Source organism: Salminus brasiliensis, chromosome 10, assembly GCF_030463535.1.
Source record: "Salminus brasiliensis chromosome 10, fSalBra1.hap2, whole genome shotgun sequence".
Taxonomy (NCBI): domain Eukaryota; kingdom Metazoa; phylum Chordata; class Actinopteri; order Characiformes; family Bryconidae; genus Salminus; species Salminus brasiliensis.
Window position 1 is genome coordinate 41594356 of NC_132887.1, and position 12494 is coordinate 41606849.

General features: G+C 43.3%; 1 protein-coding gene across 2 annotated transcripts in view; it reads left to right on the top strand.

Moving 5' to 3' along the window:
- The first annotated feature begins 1421 nt into the window (after positions 1 to 1421).
- Positions 1422 to 12494, top strand: part of add3b (adducin 3 (gamma) b) — a 14216-nt gene continuing 3143 nt past the window's right edge. Inside the window, exons 1-11 of one of the 2 annotated variants that reach the window (XM_072690178.1) lie at positions 1422 to 1571; positions 1695 to 1958; positions 4665 to 4797; positions 5042 to 5187; positions 5649 to 5729; positions 6652 to 6801; positions 6939 to 7082; positions 7277 to 7375; positions 10371 to 10535; positions 10628 to 10846; positions 12463 to 12494. The exon at positions 12463 to 12494 is cut by the window's right edge and continues 70 nt beyond it. In XM_072690178.1, coding sequence (XP_072546279.1) covers positions 1782 to 1958; positions 4665 to 4797; positions 5042 to 5187; positions 5649 to 5729; positions 6652 to 6801; positions 6939 to 7082; positions 7277 to 7375; positions 10371 to 10535; positions 10628 to 10846; positions 12463 to 12494 — 1346 coding nt within the window. In that variant the 5' untranslated portion in view covers positions 1422 to 1571; positions 1695 to 1781. The remainder of the gene's footprint in view (positions 1572 to 1694; positions 1959 to 4664; positions 4798 to 5041; positions 5188 to 5648; positions 5730 to 6651; positions 6802 to 6938; positions 7083 to 7276; positions 7376 to 10370; positions 10536 to 10627; positions 10847 to 12462) is intronic. The other variant, XM_072690179.1, reaches the window with a different exon arrangement.

Sequence of the window (12494 nt, forward strand, 5' to 3'; positions counted from 1 at the left end):
ACAGAGTCTGAGAGTCAGGGTACTTACAGAGTCTGAGAGTCAGAGTACTTACAGAGTCTGAGAGTCAGGGTACTTACAGAGTCTGAGAGTCAGAGTACTTACAGAGTCTAAGGGTCAGAGTACTTACAGAGTCTGAGAGTCAGGGTACTTACAGAAGAAACTCACAGTGTGGAAGCGTTGATCAGACATCTGGCTGAAATTCATTTCATACTGGTGATGAAGAGCAGTTAGCAGTCCGCTCATCCTTCAGCAGTGTTGTAGTTTTTATGATGGAGACTGTAGAGTGTCCTCAATGTCCGACATCAAACACACAGACACACACACACACACATGTCCATGCTCAGTGAGTAATGATAGTGTCTGCTGCTACAGATTCGAATAAAGTAGCAGACACTTCTCTCAGCCTAACACACACACGTTTATCTGATGGTCCTCTGCAAATTAATAATGAGTTTATTTATGTGTGTGTGTGTGTGTGTGTGTGTGTATGTGTGTCAGTCACAGTAAACAGTGTCTTACAGCACTATGTAAATTTAACTAATCTTTCAAAAAAACTACACACCAGTAATACCAGTGAACTACAGCTCAACTATCAACAGAGTGTGTGCTGCAGTGACTGAACAGCGCCACCTGCTGTTCACTACCCTATATTACACCCCTCAGTGGTACAGTGACTGAACCTGCAGCTCCACCTGGTGTTCACTACCCTGTATTACACCCCTCAGTGGTACAGTGACTGAACCTGCAGCTCCACCTGGTGTTCACTATCCTGTATTACACCCCTCAGTGCTGTAATGACTGAAGCTGCAGCGCCACCTGCTGTTCACTACCCTGTACTACACCCCTCAGTGCTGCAGTGACTGAGTCTACAGCGCAACACCTGTGCAGTATTTTGTCATTATTAACAGAATCAAAGTACTTTTCTTATTTGTCAACTACGAACGCAGACCAGAAAACATCCCCATCCACACCCACACTGTTTTATTGTGTTTTATTTTTCATCTTTAATCTGACTGCTGCTGTGTTGCGAAGTAGTTACAGACATCAGTCAATTTAAATTCCGTGGTGAAAAGTGTTTAAGAAGAGTTTTTGGACAGTGGCGCCCTCTGCTGATGGAGGGCAGTTCGGGGACAGTAAGAGCAGATCAGAAATCAAAGAATATTGTAACCATGGAAATTAGAACTTTCTAAACACTGAGGCTGTTTAGAACACTACTGTTTGTGTGTGTGTGTGTGTGTGTGTGTTTTAGCTGCTTGTCTATTCCTCTCATACAGAATAGGCCCTCATTCACTCTGGGTTATTATAACAGTAATAGAACAGTTATATAATGTTAATACATGAGATCTTTTTGTTCTGGAGGGTTGGTATTGTCTGTAGGTGGAGACAGTGGATCACATGATCATCTTACAAATCACACACACACACACACACACACGCACACACGCACACACACATACACACACACTGCTCCCACACAGAGAGCCCCCTCAAGTGCCAGGCAGACTCTCTGAGAGTGTGTGTGTGTGCTGTATTCGGAGTGTGACGAGCAGAGAGACAGTGAGAACAGTGCGGTGAGTTTACCATAATTCTGAGACATGTGTGTGTGTGTGTGTGTGCGTGTGTGACAGTGTTTAGATGTTGTGTAAAACATTACCTAATATGGAAGAAAATTCTAATGTAATTTTCTAACTCAGTGTGAGTGTATCCGCGTGTGTGCATCAGTTTATGTGTGTGTGTGTGTGTGTGTGTCAGTGTGTGCTGCAGTGTGTGTGTGTAAGAGGATGAGTGTGAGCAGGGCGAACTCGCATGTTTTACCCCCGCGCAGCCTGGACCTTAAACACAACTACAACTCAGATGAACTACATTACCCACAATTCAGCACCAAACCACCTGACCTGAGACAGGAAATCAACATGATGGAGCAGAGGAAGAGGGTCACACACACACTGCAGAGTCCGGTAACACACACACACACACACACACACACACACACACTGCAGAGTCTGTTAAAACACAGTACAGTGAGCTGTTCGGTAGCCAATGTGATCAGTACAGTGAGCTATTCGGTAGCCGGTGTGATTAGTACACTGAGCTGTTCAGCAGCTGATGTGATCAGTACAGTGAGCTGTTCAGTAGCCGATGTGATCGGTACAGTGAGCTGTTCAGTAGCTGGTGTGATCAGTACAGTGAGCTGTTCGGTAGTCGGTGTGATCAGTACAGTGAGCTGTTCGGTAGCCGATGTGATCAGTACAGTGAGCTGTTCGGTAGCCGGTGTGATCAGTACAGTGAGCTGTTCAGTAGTCGTTGTGATCAGTACAGTGAGCTGTTCGGTAATCTGTGTGATCAGTACAGTAAGCTGTTCTGTAGCCGATGTGATCAGTACAGTGAGCTGTTCGGTAGTCGGTGTGATCAGTACAGTGAGCTGTTCAGTAGTCGTTGTGATCAGTACAGTGAGCTGTTCGGTAATCTGTGTGATAAGTACAGTAAGCTGTTCTGTAGCCGGTGTGATCAGTACAGTAAGCTGTTCTGTAGCCGGTGTGATCAGTATAGTGAGCTGTTCAGTAGTCAGTGTGATCAGTACAGTGAGCTGTTTAGTAGCTGGTGTGATCAGTACAGTGAGCTGTTCTATAGCCGATGTGATCAGTACAGTGAGCTGTTCTATAGCCGATGTGAGCAGTATAGTGAGCTGTTCTATAGCCGATGTGATCAGTATAGTGAGCTGTTCTATAGCCGATGTGATCAGTATAGTGAGCTGTTCTATAGCCGATGTGATCAGTACAGTGAGCTGTTCTATAGCCGATGTGATCAGTACAGTGAGCTGTTCTATAGCCGATGTGATCAGTATAGTGAGCTGTTCTATAGCCGATGTGATCAGTACAGTGAGCTGTTCTATAACCGATGTGATCAGTATAGTGAGCTGTTCTATAGCCAATGTGATCAGTACAGTGAGCTGGTCTATAGCCCATGTGATCAGTACAGTGAGCTGTTCTATAGCCGATGTGATCAGTATAGTGAGCTGTTCTATAGCCGATGTGATCAGTACAGTGAGCTGTTCAGTAGTCAGTGTGATCAGTATAGTGAGCTGTTCTATAGCCGATGTGATCAGTACAGTGAGCTGGTCTATAGCCCATGTGATCAGTACAGTGAGCTGTTCTATAGCCGATGTGATCAGTATAGTGAGCTGTTCTATAGCCGATGTGATCAGTATAGTGAGCTGTTCTATAGCCGATGTGATCAGTATAGTGAGCTGTTCTATAGCCGATGTGAGCAGTATAGTGAGTTGTTCTATAGCCGATGTGATCAGTATAGTGAGCTGTTCTATAGCCGATGTGATCAGTACAGTGAGCTGTTCTATAGCCGATGTGATCAGTATAGTGAGCTGTTCTATAGCCGATGTGATCAGTACAGTGAGCTGTTCTATAGCCGATGTGATCAGTATAGTGAGCTGTTCTATAGCCGATGTGATCAGTACAGTGAGCTGTTCTATAGCCGATGTGATCAGTATAGTGAGCTGTTCTATAGCCGATGTGATCAGTACAGTGAGCTGTTCAGTAGTCAGTGTGATCAGTATAGTGAGCTGTTCTATAGCCGATGTGATCAGTACAGTGAGCTGGTCTATAGCCCATGTGATCAGTACAGTGAGCTGTTCTATAGCCGATGTGATCAGTATAGTGAGCTGTTCTATAGCCGATGTGATCAGTATAGTGAGCTGTTCTATAGCCGATGTGATCAGTATAGTGAGCTGTTCTATAGCCGATGTGAGCAGTATAGTGAGTTGTTCTATAGCCGATGTGATCAGTATAGTGAGCTGTTCTATAGCCGATGTGATCAGTACAGTGAGCTGTTCTATAGCCGATGTGATCAGTATAGTGAGCTGTTCTATAGCCGATGTGATCAGTACAGTGAGCTGTTCTATAGCCGATGTGATCAGTATAGTGAGCTGTTCTATAGCCGATGTGATCAGTACAGTGAGCTGTTCTATAGCCGATGTGATCAGTATAGTGAGCTGTTCTATAGCCGATGTGATCAGTATAGTGAGCTGTTCTATAGCTGATGTGATCAGTATAGTGAGCTGTTCTATAGCCGATGTGATCAGTATAGTGAGCTGTTCTATAGCTGATGTGATCAGTATAGTGAGCTGTGCGTATTTTACATAGAAGACAACTCTGAGCTGAGACTCCGAGCGAGTCTGGATGGATGCAGTGTTCCTCTGAGCCTTACACCAGCTCTCAGTGCAGACCAGCTGGAGCCACCAGGTTACATTAGAGTGAAACACTTTTACACACACACACACACACTTCATTTCTGCATGTGGAGAAAAACCCACGCTTGTGTCTGATTGCATAACAACCAACAAGTAGAGAACGTCACCATGGTAACCGTGCAGAGGGAATCAGAGTGCTGGCCATTTCCCAGATGAGCAGAAGCGGAGGAGGCAGTTCATTCCAACATAACAAACCACAGTTACACACACACACACACACACACACACAAAAAGTCTAAGATACAAAAACTCCTGCAGTGCTGAGCTACTCGTTAAACTCCACAAGTCTTACAATTACACAACACAACGTTCGATGTTTCTATTTTCTATGTTACTGTGTGTTTGAGATTACATTCAGTTATTATGTGTGTGTGTGTGTGTGTGTGTGTGTGCGTTCTAGATGTTTAAGGATGAGTTGGAGTGCTTAGTGAGGGAGCAGAGTGTGAAGGGCAGTGGGATATTCACAATAAACCACATTGCTGACCTCATCCTCAACAACACTCTTACACATACATCAGCATACAGTTCCAACGGTGAGTACACACACACACGCACACACACACACACACATACACACACACTTCTGTCTTATAAGACTGTGAATGCTGCAGGTAATCCTGAAATTCGTAAGTGAGGCACAAATCAGCTGCTTCGGACCAACATCAGTTTTACAGTGTCTCTGTATAAAACCCTTCCTCTGTGGGTGTGTGTCTATGTGTGAGTGTGTGTGTGTGTGTGTGTGTGTATGTATGTATGTATGTGTGTGTCTGTGTGCAGGTGCTGGTTCTCTTAGTCCAGTGAATGATGTGTGTGGGATGGACTGGATCTCTAAAGCTGAAAGACAGAACCGCTGCAAACTGGCCAGCCTCTACCGCCTGCTGGACCTGTACGGATACACACACTTCACCAACGCATACGTTACTGTGAGTACACACACACACAAAAACACACACACACACAGGGGTTCAGAGTGGGAGGAGTTTGGAGTGGACTTCAATTATGACACTGGAACCAAACTTCTCCGACTGCACAGCTAGACACACTGAGATGTCTGAGGTAGTGAGGGTCTGCATGTGGGACGTTCTCCAGGAGGAGAGGTGTTCAGAGGAACGATCAGCAGCTGCTGCATCTTCACCAGCGTTCATCTACAGAACTGACCGACAGACCGAACTGTGATAGACACACTGTTAGAGTGGGCGGCGTGACCGGTGTACTGTACCTCTCAGATTCTCTCTCTCTCCACCCTTCTCTCTCTCTCTCTCCATCGTTCTCTCTCTCTCTCTCTCTCTCTCTCTATGTCTCTCTCTCTCTCTCTCTCTATGTCTCTCTCTCTCTCTCTCCATCGTTCTCTCTCTCTCTCTCTCTCTCTCTCTCGCTCGCTTAGGTGCGCGTGTGCAGAGAACAGGATCATGTTTTGATTCTCCCTCAGGGTCTTTCCTTCTCTGAGGCAACAGCAGCCAGTTTGGTAAACACACACACATACATACACATACACATACAGAGACACACACACATACACACACACACACACACACACACAGACAAACAGACAGACACACACACACAGACATACAGACATACACACATACACAGACACACACACACAGACATACACACATACACAGACACACACACACAGACATACAGACATACACACATACACAGACACACACACATAGACAAACAGACAGACACACACACACAGACAAACAGACACACACACACACAAACAGACACACACACACAGACATACAGACAGACACACATACACACACACAGACAGACACATACACAGACACACACACACACACAGACAAACAGACAGACACACACACAGACATACAGACAGACACACATACACAGACACACACAGACAGACACACATACACAGACACACACAGATATACAGACAGACACATACACAGACATACAGACAGACACACATACACAGACACACACATAGCCATACAGACAAACACACACACAAACAGATAGATAGACACACATACACAGACACACACAGATATACAGACAGACACACACACACAGACATACAGACAGACACACATACACAGACACACACAGACAGACACACATACACAGACACACACATAGACATACAGACAAACACACACACATACACAGACAGACGCACACACAAACAGATAGATAGACATACATACACAGCGACACAAACACAGACAGACACACACAGGCCAAGACAGACAGACACAGACAGACACACACAGAGAGACAGACAGACAGACACACAGACAGACACAGACATACAGACAGACCCATACACATACAGAGACAGACAGACACACACAGATACACACGCAGCACAGACACACTCTTATTCTCAGGTTTGGTTTTGTTGTTTGTAGATGAAGGTGAATCTGATTGGTCAGGTGGTGGAGCATGGCTCGATAGAACTGGCTGTTGATGATGCAGCGTTTAAACTCCATGCTGCTGTTTACTCTGCTCGCCCTGATGCAAAGTGTGTTATACACACACACACACCTGCTACCGCTGCTGTACGTACTTCACACACACTTTCTCTCGCACACTCATTTACTCCTTCTCTCTCTCACACACACACACACACACACACACACACACACACACAGAGCAGTGTAGAGTAAACTTGATTGATCGTTGTCTCATTTTTCAGATTTCTTCAATGAAATGTGGCATTTTGCCAATTTCCCATGAGGCTTTGCTGCTGGGGGAGGTGTCTTACTTCACATACCATGGTGATGTAGATGGCGGGCAAGAGAAGGCGGAGCTACAGAAGGCCCTAGGTCCCACCGCCAAGGTAATGTTTTAGCAACAGCAGAGGTCACTGTACATGGTCAAGCGAGCTCTACATTTGCTGAAGATTGCTGAAGATGAGCGGAAGACTGGAGAGCCTTCAGCACACAAGCAGTGGCTGTTAAACCAATCAGGACCGGCGTTTATTCATACAGCACTTTCAACAGCAGTGTGTGTGTGTGTGTGTGTGTGCTGCAGGTGTTAGTGTTAAGGAATCATGGCCTTCTGGCGTTTGGAGAAACAATTGAAGAAGCTTTTCATTACGCATACCACAGCCAGCAAGCATGTGAGATACAGGTAAACACACACACACACACCATCACACCACAGTGCTGTAACTGGGGATCATAATAGGGCCTATGGCAACTTAATGCAGGCCTGACCTCCACATCGGTTCGGGCAGACATCACCAATTTAAAGCAAGTGCAAATAATGAGTCTGATAGTGCAGCTCGGTAAAGAGTCTGATAGTTAAAGAGTCTGATAGTGCAGCTCGGTAAAGAGTCTGATAGTAAGAGTCTGACAGTTAAAGAGTCTGATACTGCAGCTCGGTAAAGAGTCTGATAGTAAGAGTCTGATAGTGCAGCTCGGTAAAGAGTCTGATAGTAAGAGTCTGATAGTTAATGAGTCTGATAGTTAAAGAGTCTGATAGTGCAGCTCGGTAAAGAGTCTGATAGTTAATGAGTCTGATAGTGCAGCTCGGTAAAGAGTCTGATAGTAAGAGTCTGATAGTGCAGCTCGGTGAAGAGTCTGATAGTTAAAGAGTCTGACAGTTAAAGAGTCTGATAGTGCAGCTCGGTAAAGAGTGTGATAGTTAAAGAGTCTGACAGTTAAAGAGTCTAATAGTGCAGCTCGTTAAAGAGTCTGATAGTTAAAGAGTCTGACAGTTAAAGAGTCTAATAGTGCAGCTCGTTAAAGACTCTGATAGTTAAAGAGTCTAATAGTTAAAGAGTCTGATAGTTAAAGAGTCTGATAGTGCAGCTCGGTAAAGGGTCTGATAGTAAGAGTCTGATAGTTAATGAGTCTGATAGTGCAGCTCGTTAAAGAGTCTGATAGTTAAAGAGTCTGATAGTAAGAGTCTGATAGTTGATAAGTCTGATAGTGAAGCTCATTAAAGAGTCTAATAGTTAAAGAGTCTGAGAGTGCAGCTCGGTAAAGATTCTGACAGTTAAAGAGTCTGATAGTAAGAGTCTGATAGTTAAAGAGTCTGATAGTTAATGAGTCTGATAGTAAGAGTCTGATAGTTAAAGAGTCTGATAGTAAGAGTCTGATAGTTGATAAGTCTGATAGTGAAGCTCATTAAAGAGTCTAATAGTTAAAGAGTCTGAGAGTGCAGCTCGGTAAAGATTCTGATAGTTAAAGAGTCTGATAGTAAGAGTCTGATAGTTAAAGAGTCTGATAGTTAATGAGTCTGATAGTAAGAGTCTGATAGTTAAAGAGTCTGATAGTTAATGAGTCTGATAGTTAAAGAATCTGATAGTTAAAGAGTCTGATAATTAAAGAGTCAGATAGTTAATGAGTCTGATAATTAAAAAGTCTGATAGTTAAAGAGTCTGATAGTAAGAGTCTGATAGTTAAAGAGTTTGATAGTTAAAGAGTCTGATAGTGCAGCTTGGTAAAGAGTCTGATAGTAAGAGTCTGATAGTTAATGAGTCTGATAGTAAGAGTCTGATAGTTAAAGAGTCTGATAGTTAAAGAGTCTGATAGTAAGAGTCTGATAGTTAAAGAGTCGGATAGTTAATGAGTCTGATAGTTAATGAGTCTGATAATTAAAGAGTCACATATTTAATGAGTCTGATAATTAAAGAGTCTGATAGTTAATGAGTCTGATAATTAAGGAGTCTGATATTTAAAGAGTCTGATAGTTAATGAGTTTGATAGTTAATGAGTCTGATAGATAAAGAGTTTGATAGTGCAGCCTGTTAAAGAGTCTGATAGTTAATGAGTCTGATAGTTAAAGAGTCTGATAGTTAAAGAGTGATAGTTAATGAGTCTGGCAATTAAAGAGTCTGATAGTTAATGAGTCTGATAGTTAATGAGTGATAGTTAATGAGTCTGACAATTAAAGAGTCTGATAGATAAAGAGTTTGATAGTGCAGCCTGTTAAAGAGTCTGATAGTTAATGAGTCTGATAGTTAAAGAGTCTGATAGTTAAAGAGTGATAGTTAATGAGTCTGACAATGAAAGAGTCTGATATTTAATGAGTCTGATAGTTAATGGGTCTGATAGTTAATGAGTCTGATAGTTAAAGAGTCTGATAGTTAAAGAGTGATAGTTAATGAGTCTGACAATTAAAGAGTCTGATAGTTAATGAGTCTGATAGTTAATGAGTCTGATAGATAAAGAGTTTGATAGTGCAGCCTGTTAAAGAGTCTGATAGTTAATGAGTCTGATAGTTAAAGAGTCTGATAGTTAAAGAGTGATAGTTAATGATTCTGACAATTAAAGAGTCTGATAGTTAATGAGTCTGATAGTTAATGAGTGATAGTTAATGAGTCTGACAATTAAAGAGTCTGATAGATAAAGAGTTTGATAGTGCAGCCTGTTAAAGAGTCTGATAGTTAATGAGTCTGATAGTTAAAGAGTCTGATAGTTAAAGAGTGATAGTTAATGAGTCTGACAATTAAAGAGTCTGATATTTAATGAGTCTGATAGTTAATGAGTCTGATAGTTAAAGAGTCTGATAGTTAAAGAGTGATAGTTAATGAGTCTGACAATTAAAGAGTCTGATAGTTAATGAGTCTGATAGTTAATGAGTCTGATAGTTAAAGAGTGATAGTTAATGAGTCTGACAATTAAAGAGTCTGATAGTTAATGAGTCTGATAGTTAATGAGTGATAGTTAATGAGTCTGACAATTAAAGAGTCTGATAGTTAAAGAGTCTGATAGTTAAAGAGTGATAGTTAATGAGTCTGACAAAGAGTCTGATAGATAAAGAGTTTGATAGTGCAGCCTGTTAAAGAGTCTGATAGTTAATGAGTCTGATAGTTAAAGAGTCTGATAGTTAAAGAGTCTGATAGTTAATGAGTCTGATAGTTAAAGAGTCTGATAGTTAAAGAGTGATAGTTAATGAGTCTGACAATTAAAGAGTCTGATATTTAATGAGTCTGATAGTTAATGAGTTTGATAGTGCAGCTTGTTAATGAGTCTTTCCGGGAGCAAGCTGGACAGTGGGGACAGTGAGGAACTCAGAGCTCCTTTATTTCTGCCTTTATTTTATTTCTGAACTGTTGAAATAATTACATTTTTCTCTTAAACATAAAACATGTGTGTGTGTGTGTGTGTGTGTGGAGGTGTGTGCTGTGCTGTGTGCAGGTGGTGCTGAGAACCTGTGTGTCTTGGACAAAGAGTGTGTGAAGATGTCCCCATCTGCAGGTGGAGAGATGGAGAATGGCGAAATCAGATGGAGGGTGGGGGAGGCGGAGTTTGAGTCTCTAATGAGGATGATGGACAACCTGGTGAGTGACTTTTTATTATTCACAATGTGTGTGTGTTTGTGTGAGTTTGTGTGTGCACTCCTCTTCTGACCTGTTAATGTTATTGTTACCAGGGTTACCGTACAGGTTACACCTACCGCCATCCCATAGTTAAAATGAAACCTAATCATCATAACGATGTGGAGATCCCAGCAACCGTTACTGGGGTAGGGCGGGACGAACAGGAAACGTTTCCATGGAACTGTGTCCAACTGCAGGGCGTGAGGCGGGACCGGGGGAGGATGCTGTGGCTCAACTCACCAAACAGCTACACCAAGATCCAGGACAACATGGTACACACACACAGACTCAGGTGTTGGTCAGGTGTCGGTCAGCTGATAGTCAGGTGTTGGTCAGGTGATGGTCAGTTGATAGTCAGGTGTTGGTCAGGTGATAGTCAGGTGTTGGTCAGGTGATGGTCAGGTGATGATCAGTTGATAGATGTTGGTCAGGTGATGGTCAGTTGATAGGTGTTGGTCAGGTGATGGTCAGGTGATGGTCAAGTGATTGTCAGGTGATAGTCAGGTGATGGTCAGGTGATAGTCAGGTGTTGGTCATTTGATGGTCAGGTTATGGTCAGTTGATAGTTAGATGTTGGTCAGGTGATGGTCAGTTGATAGTCAGGTGTTGGTCAGGTGATGGTCAGGTGACGGTCAGGTGATAGTCAGGTGTTGGTCAGGTGATGATCAGGTGTTGTTCAGATGATGGTCAGGTGATTGTCAGGTGATAGTCAGGTGTTGGTCATGTGATGGTCAGGTGATAGTCAGGTGTTGGTCATTTGATGGTCAGGTGGTAGTCAGGTGATTGTCAGATGATAGTCAGGTGATGGTCAGTTCATAGTCAGGTGTTGGTCAGGTTATGGTCAGGTGTTGGTCCGGTGATGGTCAGGTGATTGTCAGGTGTTGGTCAGATGATGGTCAGGTGATAGTCAGATGTTGGTTAGGTGATGGTCAGGTGATGGTCAGGTGATGGTCAGTTGATAGTTAGATGTTGGTCAGGTGATGGTCAGTTGATAGTCAGGTGTTGGTCAGGTGATGATCAGGTGTTGTTCAGATGATGGTCAGGTGATAGTCAGGTGTTGGTCAGGTGATAGTCAGGTGGTAGTCAGGTGATTGTCAGATGATAGTCAGGTGATGGTCAGGTGACGGTCAGATGATAGTCAGGTGTTGGTCAGGTGATGATCAGGTGTTGTTCAGATGATGGTCAGGTGATTGTCAGGTGATAGTCAGGTGTTGGTCATGTGATGGTCAGGTGATAGTCAGGTGTTGGTCATTTGATGGTCAGGTGATAGTCAGGTGTTGGTCAGGTGATAGGTGGTAGTCAGGTGATTGTCAGATGATAGTCAGGTGATGGTCAGTTCATAGTCAGGTGTTGGTCAGGTTATGGTCAGGTGACGGTCAGGTGATGGTCAGGTGATTGTCAGGTGATAGTCAGGTGTTGGTCCGGTGATGGTCAGGTGATTGTCAGGTGTTGGTCAGGTGTTGGTCAGGTGATGGTTAGGCGACGGTCAGGTGATTTTCAGGTGATAGTCAGGTGTTGGTCAGGTGATGGTCAGTTGATAGTCAGGTGATGGTCAGGTGACGGTCAGGTGATAGTCAGGTGTCGGTCAGGTGATGGTCAGGTGTTGTTCAGATGATGGTCAGGTGATTGTCAGGTGATAGTCAGGTGTTGGTCAGGTGATAGTCAGGTGTTGGTCAGGTGATGGTCAGGTGATGGTCAGTTGATAGTCAGGTGGTTCTGTGCAGATTGATTCCATTCTTTTTAAGGACTTCATTCACACTCTCTACAGCAGCACTGTGTATCAGTGTGTGTGTTTGTGTGTATGTGTGTGTGTTAAATTAAGACAAAAGGATTAATTATCTGTGACATCATCCTGATTATTTTATTTTTGTTGATTATTTTGGTTTAGTGGACCGGTGGCTGCAAGGGCACCCCCATCAG